The following is a 17,565-nucleotide window of genomic DNA, read 5'->3' on the forward strand; positions in this document are numbered from 1 at the left end:
GGTTTTTTTTGTTGTTCCATTTCAAAGGTGGATACCAATCCTGCATGGATTTTGAGTGAACTTTGTTCAAGAGTTCTCTTGAAAATTTTGTTTCTGAAAAGCACTCCGTTTCTGGATCAGATTAAGGTCACAAAGGCTCTGTGTGTGAACACAGTTTGTGTTTGTGCGACCACGGGCATATGGAAGAACCAGACACGGGCTGAAGAGCTAACACGTCTTTATTTCTCATCTTTACATTACAGGTCAGAATGGAGTTACTGATATAGACTTCAGGCATCAAAATAAAATTATTCTCTACAGGTTCACTTTCTTTGAATATTTAAAATATTTATTTTAGCATATACAGAAATTGTGTCTATCTTTATGTAGAAATGTATTACAATTCATTTCTATGTATTTTGAATTCCTTCTCACATAAAATGTAATAACCTTGCATACTTAAATTAATGGACTGATTACATCAAAGTAAAGATCTCATTTTGCAATAAGGATACTGTACTGCACAGTATCTGCAGTACAAATCGTTAAACTTTTTTTTATACATAATTATGATTTCAGAGTTTGAGATGCTAGATACTAGATAAAAACATTAAAATGCAGGGGGAAGGAGAGCTTGCAAGTGTCATGCTGATCTGTTCAGTATTTTGCATATAGGAATGGCAAACAAAGGAATCTGCACAGTTTATCAATGAGGGCAAATGTTCCGCTAGAGGTAGCCGCTCCCCTTCACTACGGACAGCTCCTGCGTCAGGTACCGCGCGCGGCTGTCAAACGCTTTGATCTCGACGGGACGCGTTGCCGCGTTAACCTGGTTGCTTTTGTAATTTGGTGCGCGTCACTAGTGTGTGTTCCTCTGAATTGGGGGACCTCTGGTGACGACGACGGCGGCGGCGGCGGCGGCTGTGGTGTTGCAGACTAGGCGAATCCCTGCGTTTGCCTCTGCTCGTCATGGAGACGGACGGCTGCGGGGAGGTGGAACGTTCTGGGGGTCGCCGTTCTGACGGAGCAGTTTGGAAGGGAAGCCGATGAACCGATCAGGTATGGAAGAGAGGGAGAAAGGGAAGCGCTGGAAAAGAAACGAAAAAGAAAGCGTTAGCGTGAAACGGTCTGATGCTCACCTCTGTCGTCTAAACCCAACAGTGTGCCGGTGGAGCCACGGTCTGTGTGAATGAGTAACAGGTCAGAGGTCAGATGGGTCCCTGTAAGTCTGTTTTACAATCTGTTTAAATTCAGGAGAGGGCAAATAATGAGGGTGCAGTTTAACTATACAGTATAAAATAAATACGTGTATATATTAACGATTGGCAGTTACAGCTCAAAAATATATTTTAAGGCTTGACTGGTGACCCAGTGGACAATCAGAAGCCGATTGGTAATTGCCAGTCAAAATTGTAGCTGAACTGAAAGCCTTCTTGGTTCACATTGACCAGAAGATGTGAAACTAGTTTTGAATGTGGAGGGTTGGAAATTAAACTCATATGTTAAGCTATAGTGCCCATTCTTAGGCCTACAATGACAGCTCTGGAGAGGGCCGTGGTTACAGTGAGAGCTGATATATTCTCATCCTGGGAATATTGCCTCATTCGCTGCAATACAGTCTTGGCTAAAAGTTGAAAGCAATGATTATTTGGTTGTAATTATATCAGTGATATATAGAACCGAATGACATCAAGCAACTGAGAGCAATTATGGCAGCGCAGGGGGTTTCATTTGGTTTTTTACCTCCCAGGGTTCAAACAGATTTGCTGTATTGTTGCGGTTCACACGGGTATGAAGTGGAGCACACGTGCTTTTCTCAAGCTGAACGCGAACGGCCACTTGTCTAAAATGGGCTCCGTGTTGAGTAAGCCGATCAGATTACTTGCTTTTCGTAACAAGGGGATTGGAGGGATATTAACACGTTTTAAGAAAGGCCGCAACTGAGCCTCAGCGGGGGGAAAATGCTAACGGAGCCTGGTTCTGGAGGGGGTTCTCGTAGGATTACCTGTGTTTGTAGCACCGCTTAGAACAGACCGCAGTCTTTGAGGTTCTCCTTGATGATGATGTCCGTGACAGCGTTGAACACGATCTGGACGTTCTGTGTGTCTGTGGCGCAGGTCATGTGGGAGTAGATCTCTTTCACCCCCTTCTTCATGTTCAGGTCCTCAAACTGCTTCTTGATGTAGGTGCTCGCGTCTTCGTACGTGTTGGGACCTAACGAGGTGGAGAATGCGAGATTGACGAGGTTAAGGGGATTTAGATAGGGTTATGAAAACAGCCGGCCTCGACTTCCACATGGAAATTGAACAAACATTACGTCAGCTGCAGGATGGAAATATTAGAAAGTGGCCGTGATTGACATCCGACATTATGGTCCCCAAGAGAAACCCCGCCCAAGGTTTTAACGAGCATTTTTTGGAAACCACGTCCTGTTAGTCATTTGAATTGGCAAACTGCATCGTATTTAGGCGAAGTAATGAACTGAAAGACATAAATTGGTTTATTCAAATTCAAACGAAGGTGCAGAAGACACTGACACACCACTGATCCCAGAAAAAAATGAGTTCCCTAGCAGCTTCCCTGTGGTGTGCAGCAGGCATGTCCATCTTCGTTTTATTTCAGGACCTATTTTGATTTGATTGTATTTTACTTAAGACATAAGTACATTATTATCCCCAAGGGTAATTTTGTGTCTGACATGTGATTGTAGCTGTGTTGATATAGCAGTAAACAATCATTTCATAATTCTTATGAAAAAAGTTGTTTTTTTCCCTCCTTTCCAAATATGGTGCAGCCAGTCCTTCCTCTGGAGTCAATGAAATGACGTTTACACCCATACGCCCAGAGTATAAAATCCTCTGATGTAGTTTCCTGTGAGCCAGTGACAATTTTACACAATATGGACCCCCAGTGTACTACAGGAGACAGCTAGCACCAAGAGGCATATCTCTCAGGAAAGACTAATGTTAATTACTGCCGTAATTAAACTTCGTTAAATTCTTAAATTAACGTTAGAACTGCCTCAGGGCTGCTGTGTAGAGGGCACACTGACCATCGTAGTCCGGGAAGCAGATGCTGAGGTGGACCTTCTTGATCTTCTCCTGGAAGAGGTCCTTTTTGTTGAGGAAGAGCACAATGGAGGTGGTGGCGAAGAACCTGTGGTTGCAGATGCTGTTGAAGAGATGGAGACTCTCGTGCATGCGGTTCTGCAAGGGGGAAGAAGAGAGAGAAGCTGTGAGGTAACCATATGGGGTGTGTCTTACATCAGTATGTTATTAAATCAAGACCAGAGGCAATTTAAACCTGTAAATATTTAACATGTGGTAGATTACACAGAAGCCTTTTTTAAATACAGATTTTCTCAATGGGAGCTACAGAAAGGCTGGGCAGACTCGATTATCAAAATAATAGCTGTGTGTTTACACAGGGACTGTATTCAGTCTGTGCCTTCACAGTACCCCAGCTTCACCACTGTTGAACAAAGAAAGAGGAGGAAGGGTGTGGGGGGAGGGGGGGGGAGGTTGCAGTTGCCCTGGTTACAGAGTTGCATCCTACTTGCCTGGTTTGCTCTTTGATAATGCAGTGACAGTGACTTCATAAACACCCCCTAAACCACTTTCATGAAACCAGGATCTCGCATATTTTGTGTCACACGGGAGAAACTAGGGGATTAGCCAGCCCCTGCTTAATCAGAGAGTTTATTCTCCAGTCAAGTAAAGGAAACATTTCACTGAGTATAAACATGTATTATGTACTGAGTGGTCTGGCTTGTGAGAGAATTACCCTTTACAGCTGGGATAGTGGAATCTGGCCCTCGAGGTCAGTGGTGCTGCTGGTTTTCAGTCTTTACCTCTAATCTCGCCTGATCAAACCTGGGACACCAGGTGGGCTGAATGTCTGGCCAATCAGTGGCATCAGTCGAGCAGTTAACTATCAGGTCGCAAATAAAACCAGCACCACGACTGGCCTGGAGGGCCAGCTTTGAGTATCCCTGCTTTACAGGGTCTGGCCCCTGGAATGTTTCCATGGAGGTGCTAAGGGGGAGCTAGGTGAGTACAGGGAGGTGCTTCTCGTTAATTCAAAAATGTTAAATTGTAAGAAAATGCTTGGTGGCTATACAACCCACCCGCCCGGCGCCCCCCCCACCCCCTCCCCAGTGCCGCCGCTGTCTGGCTATCATTTCCCACTATTCTTTTCTGTCAGCCAGCTGTGTCATGTGCCATGTTGCATTTTCCTCCCCAGGGGAAAGCAAGGAGCAAACAAGTATCGTGTATCGACACGTCCCACTGCGCACGGATCGGAGTTCTGATGGATGCGTCAGAGGTGAGTGCATTTAGGCGACCTAACATGACCCTTTAAGGGTTGAGTTATGGGACTCTGGTGAGGATCGGGTTGAGCTGTTGTGAGAGGATGTGTGCTTGGCTGTCCAGGTGATCGGGGAGGTAACTCATTCTAAAGGTGCGAGCAGGGGTTAGGGGGGTGGCTAGACGTGGCCGTGGGTAGAGTCGAGACGCCAGGTCTACCCACCACTTCGTCGTCCTCGACCAGCACCATGTCGTAGGCGCTGAGCGCACCGCAGAAGATGATGCAGGTCACGCCTTCGAAGCAGTGGATCCACTTCTTCCGCTCGGACCTCTGTCCGCCCACGTCGAACATCCTGTCCGGTGGGAGGGGCCAGAGATTGTTATTAGGGCTGGTGCGCAGGCACAAGACAGGGAAACCATTGTACCCTTGTGACCTTCAGCAAGGTACTTAACCTACATTGCTTCAGTCAATATCCCGCTGGATAATTGTAAAAAAAAAACTTAAAAATAAAAAATAAACTACAAAAGCTGTGTAAATCGCTCTGAATAAGATTATCTGCTAGGTGACTGTAATGTTAAGTAATTCTGAAACAGAAGTAAGAGCAGTTTGGCTTCATAAAATCATTTCTGGACACAAAGCAGGATGTAATAGATTCACTCTGGAACAAATTATGCTTAATTCTAAGAACCTTGCAGAATAAAGCAAACTATTTTTCACCTTTTTTTATTTCTTGCTAATTTTATCCGTAGTGATTTAATTCATAGAATGAATGTGTAGCAATTAGTTTCATAACTAGGTATTGTCTTATTTAATTTCATCACGTACAGTATACATAAAAAGGAGACCTAGCATCTATTCAGGCTTCTTCATCAAGACCAATCCAACTTAAGGCTACAGCACCTGAGCCACTTCCATGCACAGTAAAAATGTCCAGTGTTAATTCTACTCTAACAGAGTACATATGAGTCACCTGAAGTAGAGCTCCTTGCAGGAGAACTGCTCCTCGATGATACCGGTGGTCTTGACTCGAGAGCGCAGCACATCCTGTTCAGTGGGCAAATAGTCCGAATGGGTGATCCTGTCCAGCTCATTAAGGTAGCTGTGGGGAAAACATGTCATGTAAACGTCTTCCATACATGCATGCATATATTGCTACCGCACATCTGAAATTTAAGGAATACATTTAAATGTGTCCAAGTACGTATGCAGTAGTTGTACGAAAATGCACAAATTGTTGCTGCACGAGGTGCAAAATCCAGGTTCAGAAAGTGAAAGTCCTCCCCAGTGTTTTGTTCCAAACACCTGGATTTGCTAATTAGCAGAATTTTTCAGCAGGGAGGTAGAACCAATCTGTGAAATCAGCTGACTGAGTTCATGGGTGGAAGAAACACACAGCGGGACTTTTACTTCCTGTCCCCTGGACTTTCCACCCATGATTGCTGCTTTCAGATATTTAAATGCATGCTTGAATATAATGATGTAGAATTAGGTAAATAATTATTTGCAAATATAATGTAATTGCAAAGTATATGTGAAATCATATATATACAAGGAAATACTTTTTTGGCATCAAACAATTATAAATATGTTGGGCACACATTCAGATCTTATGTTTTTGATAAGGCCACTGCAGACTGCTGTCAGGGACCCTGATTACCATGGCGATGGTAAATGGAGTTTGGATCCAGGGATTTCTCAGCACATCCCGTGTCTTTATAATTTAATTTCCGCTGACCTGTTGAGTGGAATCAGTTGAATCAATTTACACCCCAGCGGGGAACTATCCCAGTGGTGTGAACAATTAGCCAAGTGCTGATTACCCCCTATTAGCTTTTACATCAATTTCCCGCTAGCGCCACTGTGCTGGAACTAAACGGGCACTTTGAGAATCCCAGCCCGGACTCCAAGCCCCACAGTGCTCTGTCTCTTTGGTCTCTTTCCCTTTGCCGTGATGTCACAGTGGACTCACTAAGAAGCAGAGTCGTTGAGCTGGTACTCCGCAGCCCTGTCGAAGGCAGCTTGGACCCCGGAGTCCCTCCACAGCCTCTTGATGACGTCTGCCAGCTCACTAGGCATGGTGCCCTCCTCAATGGAGTCTGCCAGGTTCTGCAGCTTCTGTCCGTCATCCTGTGTAGGGGGGCAGGGGTGGAGGTCAGGGGGTGAATAAAAGTCGGTTAGTCCATAGCCCATTCCCATTCATCAATCAATCAATTCATATTATCAAACCGTCTGCTATGGTGGTGCAGCCAGGTATCCATGCAACTAGTATAGTTCCCAAACACATTGTGGCGTAGCTGTGTGTGTGGACTAGAAGCATTTGAAATTCATGCTGTGGGTCGGGAAATCTGTGGTCATATCAGGCTGGTATCTGTTTCCTTCCCCTGTATATTGCAAACTGTCCAATCGTTGTTCCGCAACTGTCAGCGTCATTAGCGTAAGGGATCTAATGAGGAAACAGCATTGCAGACTTTCACTTAGTTATCTGTCTGCTTTGCTGTTGGTCTAGTAAACGTTTCAAAGCGAAAAGGGGAAATGTGTGTGCGGGTGTGTGCGTGAGTGTGAGTCTGCGCTTGTGGGTGTGCTTGTGGGCGCATGTGTAGTGGTGCGCTTGTTGCTCATTTGCACGCGAAACACATATGGGGCGCGGTGGGTGTAGGATGAAGACTGACCGAACCAGATGAGGATCCATAGTTAATGCCCAGCAGCTGCATTCCTCTGATGATGGCCAGTGCAGACTGAAGGATGTTTCCAAAGATGACGGCCTTGAACGCTATCTGCTCTTCTTTCGTGTAACCTCCCTGATGCAGAATTCTGCCAGGCACAAACAAAGGGGGTGGTCAAGAGGCCAGGTCAAGAGGCCCCTCTGTTATTTTGGGGGGGGGGGGGGCCGGGGCTGTTGGACCGCAGTAGGCACAGGGAAGAAATATTCCATGGGTAATGAATAAAAGTATGTGGTTATGTAATTCTTAATTTTTCCTTCATGAGGCTATTCGCAGAACTATTCACAGAACAATCCCTGACAATGGTGATAATGTGGAAGTTCAGCCCAAGTGTCCCTCAACCAAACTCAAGTCAGTACAGTTGCCACATTTCTTCCTTGGTGTGATTCCCTTTGCACTGTTTTTGTCAGCAAGTTTAATACTCACCAGTGACTGTGCACAGTGCTGCACACTGACTTAACGTTGGGTGAAAGTAGTGATGTAAAAAATCATCTGTACTTGGTGGTTATACTTCCATTGCAGTTTTCTGCCCTATACAAGCTGTATGTGGGAAATGATAGTTAACGTATGTACTGTTCAAGAATAGCTTCTGTTTGATTGACATTTTTGTTGTATGTTTTTTCCACCATGTGCAATTAAGGGGGTGTGGATCTCAGCTCAGCTGTGACACTGCTACGGTGTTTTTCTGTGAATTAGTATTATCAGGCAGTATAAACAGACCCATATGCATGCAGTCATTTCCCCAATTTTCTGTCGCATGAAATATTTTCATGCAGAAACTCACACATCAGTGTAAGCAACATGTCCTGCAGCACAAACACACACACCTACACACACACACTCAGCCCCACACGATGTAGACCAATGAAACGCATGCTCACTCACTGTACGCATTCACTAAGCCACTGTTAACAGCTGTGGGCCACAAGCCAAGTCAAGTCAGTCAGGATTAATTGAAACAATACCAGAACAAAACAAGATTCTGGCTAAATGTAAAAACTCGTTGTGAATTGGTACCTACATTTAATGACTTCTCAGCATCTGTGTGTGTGTTTTGGGGGGGGGGGGATGTCCATGGGTATAATTATGGTGCTTTGTGTGGATGAGAGAATGTCATTGCAATCCTTGCATACTGGTCTTGTCTGTGGTGGCTAATGATAAAGACTGCAGAACATAGTGCATCCAGGGCACACCTCAGCATGAATCCACAGCCCAGTTCTTTCACATTAACAGTCTACGTGTACATCTGGGTTTGTGTATGTTCCTAGCGTGCGTGATGGCAACCGCAATGCATTCCCATGCATTTTCCTGTCGTTGAGTTCGCCAGGATCTTAGCCACGTCACTCTTTTTTCTCTTCTGCTTGTCTGTGGCCCTCTGAAATGCGTGAAAGTATCAGCTGGAGACCAGTTCAAAGACGGAACACGTCGTCTGTGTGTGTGTGTGTGTTTGTGTGTGTGTGTGTGAAGAGAGAAGCAGCGCGGTCCCGTGGGAGGGACATCTAACTGTACTCACTTCATCTGCTTTACGATGGTGCTCTTTCCTGATTCACCAGCCCCTGTAACACAACAACAGAGTTTAGTTTACGCTGGAGCGTACCGCTCACTCCGACGCACTGAATCACAAGCACTGTTACGTTCCACAGTGTAGACCGCAATCCGTTCTTTCCTGTTCTACCATCCATCCGTTATCTACGCCCGCTTATCCTGGTCATGGTCGCGGGGGGGGGGGGTAGGGTTAGGATTAGGGTGGGGGGGGGGTGCTGGAGTCTATCCCAGCGTGTTCCTGTTCTGCCCTTTCCCAAAAATTTATCGCGACACTCTCTATCAGTGCAGCGTATTCCATTTTGAAGACCAGCTTACTGTCTACAGAGATTGCACGTTGAAAGGCCAAGGCCAGGGCAGAGGCCAAGGCCAAGGCCCGGGACATCTGAACATCCTATTGGGAAACAGGATGTTTAGATGTCATAGGGTGGCATAGGTGTTGTCATAGGTGGCATTTGTGCCAAGGGTAAGCGAGTACAGTAGTTGTTAAAACTGGAGATTGCGGCGACGCAAAGCCGAATTCGGTGGTGATTTCATCCACTTCTCCTGCAGAGAGCCGAAAGTTTAATCCAGCCTTGGCGGTAGTTTCATCTGGATCAGCATAATATGGGGGAAGTTCTCTGCGGTGTGGCTGAGGCAATTTCTAATGTCACTGTGCATGGCTGGGACCCACCTAACACTTGGCAGCACTTTTGCAGGCTAATGAAAAACAAATACAGTCAGCGGATGATGCAATGGGACCACACTGGTCACACTGGAGACAACCTAAACGTTAAAGGTTTGCGCTCTGAAAAAGCACACAGGCCAACCTCCCCCCCTTGCCTCTGTTACTTCCTGTTTTTGTGGTCATGTGCCTGGCCTTTTGCGCCATTGAACAGCGTATGTTCCCTCTTCCCCGCTGTTAGGCTGTCCTCCTGTCTGTATCTCCGCTCCATACTGAGCTGTTACTGCCACTCCTCTGTTTGTGTTCAATATTTTAATTGCCAGTTTTATTACCGGTTATTACCAGTCCCTTGAGAATGAAACTGGTGTTTTTAATCGGACGGCAAAGGGTTTTTCTGGGACACCTTCCAAAATGTGATTACGCAAAAAAAAAAAAAAACTTCATGCTTCATCGTTTTTATCCTGGCCAAAATGTATTGAAGAAGTGAAACATGACAACATATTTACAAGACTAAACTTGTTCTGCTTATTGGTTGTACACAACTCAACTTTTCCCTGGGAGTTCCCTGCTGAGATTATTAACGTATGGTTTCCTGTGAAAATGATTTCTGGGTGGGCTTTCAATAAATATTTGAATAAAAAAAGATTTTTTTTTAAAATAAGAAATTAGTTCCTCTTGGGATTTTCTCCTCTTGCGATTTAGTTGAGTGTTTTTTTGGTGAATATGAAACGAGAAGGAAACAAGGCAAACAAGGCCTTGGCGCCCCCTAGCTGTAGCAAATGAAATTACTCAGACCTGATGTTCCACTCACTGTTCCTTGGCCCAAGATTGAGTGGTCCAAACTCAATGTAGGGGAGGGAGCTCATGAGATCCACATCTGGCACGTTGGATTTAACGCTGGCTAAAGGGATTAAAGAGGCAAAGCAACCCAATTGGATTTGCAGAGCCTTCCTTCCCTAAAGAGTCTGAGGGAAAGCTTCTCAGGAGATCACTGATTAGGGGCGTTACCGTGGGGACCTCGCTGGTAACCTGACAGGGGCCGGGGTCCCCACTCAGTCAGGACGTGCTTAACCTCCTAAAACCCGCCAATTCATTTTTGTCCCCTGTAGGGGACATGAATGTGAGTTCTTACTCTGAAGAACCACGTGTTCTACTGTGCTGAATTCACATTCGCTACATTCAGGGACATTCAGTTAAAATGAAATTAATAGTTTGGAAACTATTTTCACTGCAGCATGGTTTTCTTTTGTCCTCCAAGATGCTTGTGTTATGTCAAAAAAAATTTAAATACGTGAACTTCTTTTTTTTTTTTCCTGCTGGGTCTCAGGAGGTTAAGTCCTTCCATTTCCTGAGGGCAGGGCCGGGGTAGATCGATTGGCTAATCAGATGAGTGGTGACGTCACTGGATTGACCTCTCAGGAGGGGAGAGGTGGGGGCCTCAGCTCACTTTCCATCCTATTTGCAGGGCAGCGTTAACGGCCAGTGGGACTCTCCACCATTCAGGGACCCCACTGCTTATATAATCTTATATTTATAGACCGCAGCGCACTTCCACACACCCAACACTACCTGAGACTGCAGTGCACCAGGTAATAACCCCCATGGCAGTGCAAGTGTAAAGTCAAAGCTCTCTAGCACCATTTTATGACTCTGTTTTAATGCTGTTGCTGCACCACTACTCTTCACAAAGTTTAAATCTTTTCAATTGGAAATAATGCGTGCAATGTCTGACCCCTTTAAGAAAGGCTACAAGTGATACAGTAAATAGAGATATGGTCGTGGTTGAGGCCACATAGTAGGTCCAAATCCTGTTAAACTTTATTTTATCAGTCAGCAGCTCAGACTCTAAGGCAAATTGTAGCTTTTTCTTTAACAAAAACCAATTTTGGGTAAGATTCTATTGCATTAACCCCAATTAACATGAGAGCGTCAGTATGGAGTGGAATAATCAGATACATCTCTTTATATAGCTGCACTAGGTTTTACACATTGGTGTGGAAGTTATCTACTGTGCAGGTTTTTATAATTGTCGGAGTGCTCATAAAATGCACACTACACTGATAAAAAAAGAGGTCCATGATCTGAGGTTAATTTAAAATGGTGGCACGATGTGCTGTTTTACATTAAACTGTAAAACTTAACAAAAAGCTGGGAGCCAGACTGCTTTACAGTCCAGCTTTCTCCAATGAGAATACAGCTTCCTTTTGTTTAGCAGAAGCCATGCCGTAGATCCTAGAGAAACACCTGCCATTGTCTTCATTTTAAAATATGCATTTTAAGTGACAAGATGAGCTACAAATTTAAATGTTAAATCATCCAGTTTATTCATGTGAAATGTTGAATGCTTTAATTGATCTACACGGGTCTGCATAATCTAGACTGATTTCATCAGTTGACGTTACAAGCTAATCCTCTGCCCAGGAGCCAGAAGGGGGCGCACGAAAGACAGCACCAATATCTGAACTATGCTATGGACTGGTTTCGTTTTTCTTGCTTTTTTCCCCTTTGGAATGCTAAACCCTTTTAGCACACACAAAACCAATACCATGACCAGTGACTGGTTATGGTATTTGTTTTTCACCAATCATTGGTTGTGTCATTAGTTTTGCATGTGTTACAGTGTTCTACACGCGCTGAAGGTAGTAAATCAGGTGACTGAGACTGTGGATGCCCAGTTGACCAGCAGTGGTTACTGGTGTGCGGTGAGATGACATGCAGGCTAACTGAAACCCTCCCGTCCTTGACAGGGCCAGTTGTGTGTCACTCTGCAGGACTGTCGGCCACTGCCAGCACTGGTGTGCTCTAGATTTTTGGACCAGGCTGTTGGGCCCATTCATGTACTGTAACAGTGGATGAGGCGCCCGGCCTGTAACTGCTATTCCTTTACCGGAAATACAAATTTTTTTTGCATTTTGCATTTTGGTATTAACTATTAAAATTTTCAAAATGGCAAATGCTGCTTTACGTTGAGAGTTAATGTGAGAAGACAGGGAAGATTCAGTCATCTAACAGAACACGAGGCAGCACGTTCTCTTGATTTTACATGTGTTTATTATGCACACATGGCCATCTAGCAAAAGAGATGGGGCAGGAGGTATGTAATGTGTGGAAAGTACACAACAGAGAATGGTAACCACAGGAGAAAGTGTCTGTCTGCCTTGTGTCTATAGGGCATGTGCTATATATACATCGAGGGGATATTATTCATTTTTGGTGCTGTACAGGTCACTAATATTATGTTTCATAGTGAGTTTGTTGTGGTTTATGGGTACTTCTGATTCAAGAAACACTGATCAAAGTCTTGTCAAAGCAGGTGACTTGACTTCCAAGGAGCTTCAGAATTCTGAAATACCCTCCCTGACCCCTGCAGTAACTGAATTTGCCATCACCTGCATCAATTCTGAGGGATGACTTGAGGAGAATATGCACTCTCAGTGTATATAACTCTATAAGCCCTTAATGTGAGCTGGATGTGTCGAATGAAAGCAAAGCAGGCAGAAGCCTGTTCAGCCCTCGAGAGTGTCTGGAGTAGAGCAGGGTGTCCCGTCATCACCCTGCTGTCAAGCAGCCGAGAGCATGGGTATATGGGTATAATTCAGGATACACATGTACGCACTTGAATAACTGCGTCTGTCTGATGGAGAACCAGTTAATCAAGACTGAAGCTCTCTCCCCTGTCATTTCAGCTCCTGAAATAGCCTGCTTTTGTTCCTGCACTCCCGGGCAACCTTGTACGTGAGGTTAGTCTTTCTGACACAAGAGTGTGTGCATGTGTGGTATGACCAAAGAACAATGAAAGGGAGAGAATTGTAAAAAATGTAAAAGCTTATACTTTGCTCCACAATTTGCTTGAAATCAACGACTGCACTACACTACTAACAAGCTGCAACCAAAAAAAAAAAGACTGGACCTTTTTGATTTTTTTTGTATGTAATATTATGCAAGCATTTCTGAATCTACATCTGGCTATCCATGGAAAATGGCTCCTTTCTGAAAGTGAATGGACTCAAGTGGGAACATATCCGACACCTTTGACCAAGGCCAACAGTTCTCAGACTGTTCCACTTGAACCCTGGACAGTTTGCAGTCAAGTAGGTATATCTATGAAATTATCTATGCAAACATATGAATAAAATAGTCCTTCAACGCTCCAGAATTATCTGGGTCACTTTTAGTGTGCTAGTGTATCTAATTTAATTGAGGAATTTCAAAAAAAGAGAACCTTGGTTGCCTAAATGCTAAATGCTCATTTTTATGCTAACCCCTAACAAGGGGCTTTCTTTGAACTTCCTTTGTGAGCATAAGGATCTGGAGACCAGAGAAGTCTGTTTTTTTTGGTTGAGCACAAGGCCTCATCTCTTTCTAGTATCTTGGCAAATTTTTTTAATTATGTGAATTTAAGACCAATGTCAGAGTTTCTTCAAGTAGAGTTTGCAGATAAAGTGTGTCAATATTTGTTCAGTATGGAGCCAACTAATGCTTCAGAGCTTTACTAATGACCCCATTCAAATACTACTTTGCTGACAAAGTGTATTTTTCCCTGTGATAGTCTAGCTAGCTCTCCATGAACTTGAGATGTATTTGTTTAAGAGGCCTGCAGATTGTTGAACACACACACACACACTTCATACACTTACTGTGAAGAGAAACAGGTATAACCAAATTAATCTTGGTTGAAATGAACTCGGATACTATAATTCTGTTCCTTGAATAACCGTGTGGTTTGAAAGGTTCCATTACAAACTATTTCTACAGAATAAGAAGAAATTCCTTATGGGAAGAAATTTATGCAACTCCCAGAATAATTTAGAATCATTTTTTTGCGTTGTATTCACAAATACAGTCAAGCTCAGTGTTTCAATGGTATGTGCTCAATACGACTGTCATTCAGGTCACTGTTATATAACTGCATTGCATGTAATGAACGGTTATTTAAAGTATACAAAAACATGTCCCAACTGAATATCCCTTAGCGATGTACTTTAGCCTGGTGGAATCATGTGAACAGTCGTTAACTTTAGGTCAATGTTTCAGAGCGATGTTACGATGTTTGTATGTACAGTAGCTTTCTCATTTGCAGCAATTCAATTTGGTAATATAACTGTTGTTAATACATGTAATTCATGAACTATATAAGCCACCATGTGTTTTGTGCTAGTAGAATATTAGAGATTTTCCTGTGGTAGCTTGGGTATGATACTACTACAGAGTAGTTCTTGTAATAATTTTCATTCTCTATATTTCTATAATTCTCTTTCTGCTCAGGGTCAACTGTGTAGAATTATCAGGCCAGAATATAAGAGCCAGCCCATTATCCAGAATCCATTCCAGTGTTGTTTATCTGAGTAGACTAGCATGCTGCACATGTTTTATGAAAAATGTTGGTTGCAGTAAGAGCACAATAGTAGTGAACAATAGCATTTTGTCCAAAATTATTATGGCATATGGGAAAGCCTTGATAAGCAAAAAAAAAAAAAAAAAATAGAAAAGAAATTGCAAGCTGTCCTGAACTGATGCTCCTTTTGGTTTCATATCTATAAACAAAAGGTTCCCTAAACAATGCTTACCTAAATATGCACAATACATCTGAGCTTCACAGAGTTTGTTATTTCGTCTCTGCTCATCTTTTGGGACACTTGTAACTTATTTTTGGTGGGCGGGGACTGTGAAATATTATATTTACATGACCCCCCCACCTCCCACCCCCTGTACAATCAGGAGCTAATTTCACTTGCCTCTCCTTCATCCTCCCACCCCAGCTGATGCACTCATACGCCATAGAGGGGTTGCTAAACAGGGCAGGAGAAAGGCCTGGATATTTGTGCCTGAGCCCCTGTGACGTTCCTCGGCATTAGGAGGTCATAGGCACACGTGTGTACAGAGAGGGATGTTAAGTAATCCTGGTCATAAGTCAGAAGAAAGATGATTATAGTCTGTAAAAGTGACGGGAAAGACAAGATAAGAGGGTTACCGTGAACCCCTGGGAAAAGCTGAGGATACAGCCTTGCCATTGGTAGATTTTTTGATGACCTCCTCCATCACCGTCACTTCCACCCTAATGAGCATCACTCTTAAGACACAACTGTCCTTTTTAATTACTGTGGCTTCTTCTGAATCAACGCTTTCTGTCATGTACTTTTGCAACATCAACTTAAAAAGGAAACAAATGATAAAAATTTAATGGATAATGCAAGGATCAAACCAAAGGTTTTATCAAGAATATATTCATAAATATATAATGACATGCACAAAGTAGCATTAGTGAACTTAGTGTTCACAGTCAGAGGTATTGCCTATTAATGGTAATACACGGAACAAAAATGCCCAACCAAAGCAAACAAAATAATAATAATAAATTATAATTATATGACCTGTGTCTCTATTGGACAAGAAGCAAACAAAGCCTAACCAGGTGGCTAAAGACTTAAATAAAGAGTGTAACTGCATTTGTATTTCATTTTCAAGTTTACATAATTCATTCATGCCCTAAAGTCTAAAAAATGTTTGTCACACAAAAAACTTCTTAATCTCAATGTGGCCTTCTTCCTCTGTGCTAAATTTGCAGTTTGCATATCAATTCATTCCCACTACAAATTTTGCAAGGAGAAATATCACCAGTGTATTGATTCATTTAATCAATCATTTAAAAAATAAGACATGTACCTTCAAACAGAACATAACTTTTCTCTACATTTTCTCTGCATGACAAGACATCCTCTGCCTGCTAAGTCTCTTATGTTCATAAGATCTCCCCCAGACAACCAGACAGGACTTACTTTGAGCTCACAAAGGTGCCCCTCTGCCTTGGTGCATCCTTTTTATGACACAATCACACTCACATTCATTACGCTTCAGCCCGGATCAGCCAGGTTCATCATAACATAACATAATATAATAACGAGAACTGGACATTCAGCCCAACAATGCTCGCCATTTTCCTAACTAAATTAGTGCTCTGATTGCCTACAGACTAGATAGTATCTAACACTGTATCAGTGCCTAGCCTTGAAAATCCCCAGAGTTTCTGCCTCTACTACATGACCTGGCATCATGTTTCTTTATATAATGACATCATACTATTAGTGTGGTAACCTGTCCATAATCAAGGCTGCAAAAGGTACTGTATGACACATTCTGGAGCCCATAGGCAGTGTCACCTGAAGTAATAGCACTGAAACAAACCCACAGGAATCTACCCACATCCAGCTTCCCATCCTCCAGCATGGTACTCCACCCACTACTACAATGCCTGATGCCCAAGACTGAATGGTCATTGCTGTTTGCCTTCGAGTGCATTTTATCTGTTCCAGAGCCAACCCCCAAGTTATCTAATTTTACATGCCCTGTCCTGTCGACGGGACCATGGCTGCAGGAGGGCGAAGCTGAGAGCACTCATTTGTCTCTGCGTTAGGAAACGTTTTTTTGCTAGACGTCGCAGCCTTACCCAGCAGCAGCAGCTTGACCGTCTTGGAGTCCTTGTCGGCATCCTGCTGCAGCTGCTTCTCCAGCTCTTTGGACTTCTTGTCTTCGGCGCTCGCTCCGCTTCCCATCGTGTCTTCGCTGTCTGACTCCTCCAAATCTAAGTCCTCGAGGAAGGAAATCTTGCCGAACGTTAGAAGGGGTGCTCGCGGGTGGAAAGCAGGCGCACGCTCTGTGCTCGAATCGTGATGTGGGGGGGGGAGGGGTGTCGGAGGTGTACACAGCAAGGCGGCCGGATAGACACTGCTCAACCGCTGAAGGGACTTGTCCTCTCTCTCAGCTTTCTTTCCACCCATAAGTCCCTCTGTGCTAAACCCAATTTCGCTGGTTAGGATTGGGGAGGGGTTTCTTAGCTTCGCGTAGGAAGTAGTTAAATCCAATTAGCCCAGCCCCAGAGGACAAAACCGAAGGTTGAAATGATACAAGTGTGTGGGACAGGCGGGTGTGGTTAGTGAGATTCTGCATAAAAGCACTCTTGAACATCTGTTATCTTAGGAATTTCATTCCTAATCTGAGTGAGTGAAGTTGATGGGCCGGCCAGATGTTTTTTTTTTTGTTTAGTTTTTTTTTTTTGGGGGGTGGGGGGGTGGCCTTAAGATACAATTGTAATCACAAATCATTTAATAAAACACACCAGATCCAATCATGTACTTTGAGTGACTATGCTTGTAGTTTTACCTTGACCTCAACATGAAAGTTTTATAAGCAACAGCTGAAAATACTTTTATTTATTTATTTATTTATTTATTTTACCCCAGAAACATGGTGAATAATATGTTTTTCTTGCATCGGCCATTATATGGAGGGCAGAAATGGGAGGGGTGTATTTTGGAGGGATCCTCGGTTGTTTGTGCCATAGCTGATAAGCAGCAAGTT

General features: G+C 43.6%; 1 protein-coding gene across 1 annotated transcript; it reads right to left on the reverse strand.

Moving 5' to 3' along the window:
* Positions 1-200: 200 nt before the first annotated feature.
* Positions 201-16,991, reverse strand: LOC135237100 (guanine nucleotide-binding protein G(t) subunit alpha-2-like). The gene is made up of 9 exons (XM_064303842.1): positions 16,655-16,991; positions 8,518-8,560; positions 6,954-7,095; positions 6,254-6,411; positions 5,255-5,383; positions 4,507-4,636; positions 3,032-3,185; positions 1,985-2,193; positions 201-1,066 (listed from the first exon to the last, which is right to left on the reverse strand). The coding sequence occupies exons 1-8, from the start codon at positions 16,983-16,985 to the stop codon at positions 2,003-2,005; spliced, it is 1,278 nt and encodes a 425-aa protein (XP_064159912.1). The 5' UTR covers positions 16,986-16,991; the 3' UTR covers positions 201-1,066; positions 1,985-2,002.
* Positions 16,992-17,565: the final 574 nt, after the last annotated feature.

The sequence above is a fragment of the Anguilla rostrata genome, chromosome 13, assembly GCF_018555375.3.
Source record: "Anguilla rostrata isolate EN2019 chromosome 13, ASM1855537v3, whole genome shotgun sequence".
Taxonomy (NCBI): Eukaryota; Metazoa; Chordata; class Actinopteri; order Anguilliformes; family Anguillidae; genus Anguilla; species Anguilla rostrata.

Bases quoted from the DNA above. Each gene is read 5' to 3' on its own strand.
- LOC135237100 (XM_064303842.1), bottom strand. From the start codon at position 16,985: ATGGGTGGAAAGAAAGCTGAGAGAGAGGACAAGTCCCTTCAGCGGTTG. The intron at 6,412-6,953 runs GTCAGTCTTCAT...CCCCCTACACAG, and splicing joins ATGGATCCTCATCTGGTTCG to GATGACGGACAGAAGCTGCA. The intron at 4,637-5,254 runs GTGACTCATATG...CCCACCGGACAG, and splicing joins TGCAAGGAGCTCTACTTCAG to GATGTTCGACGTGGGCGGAC.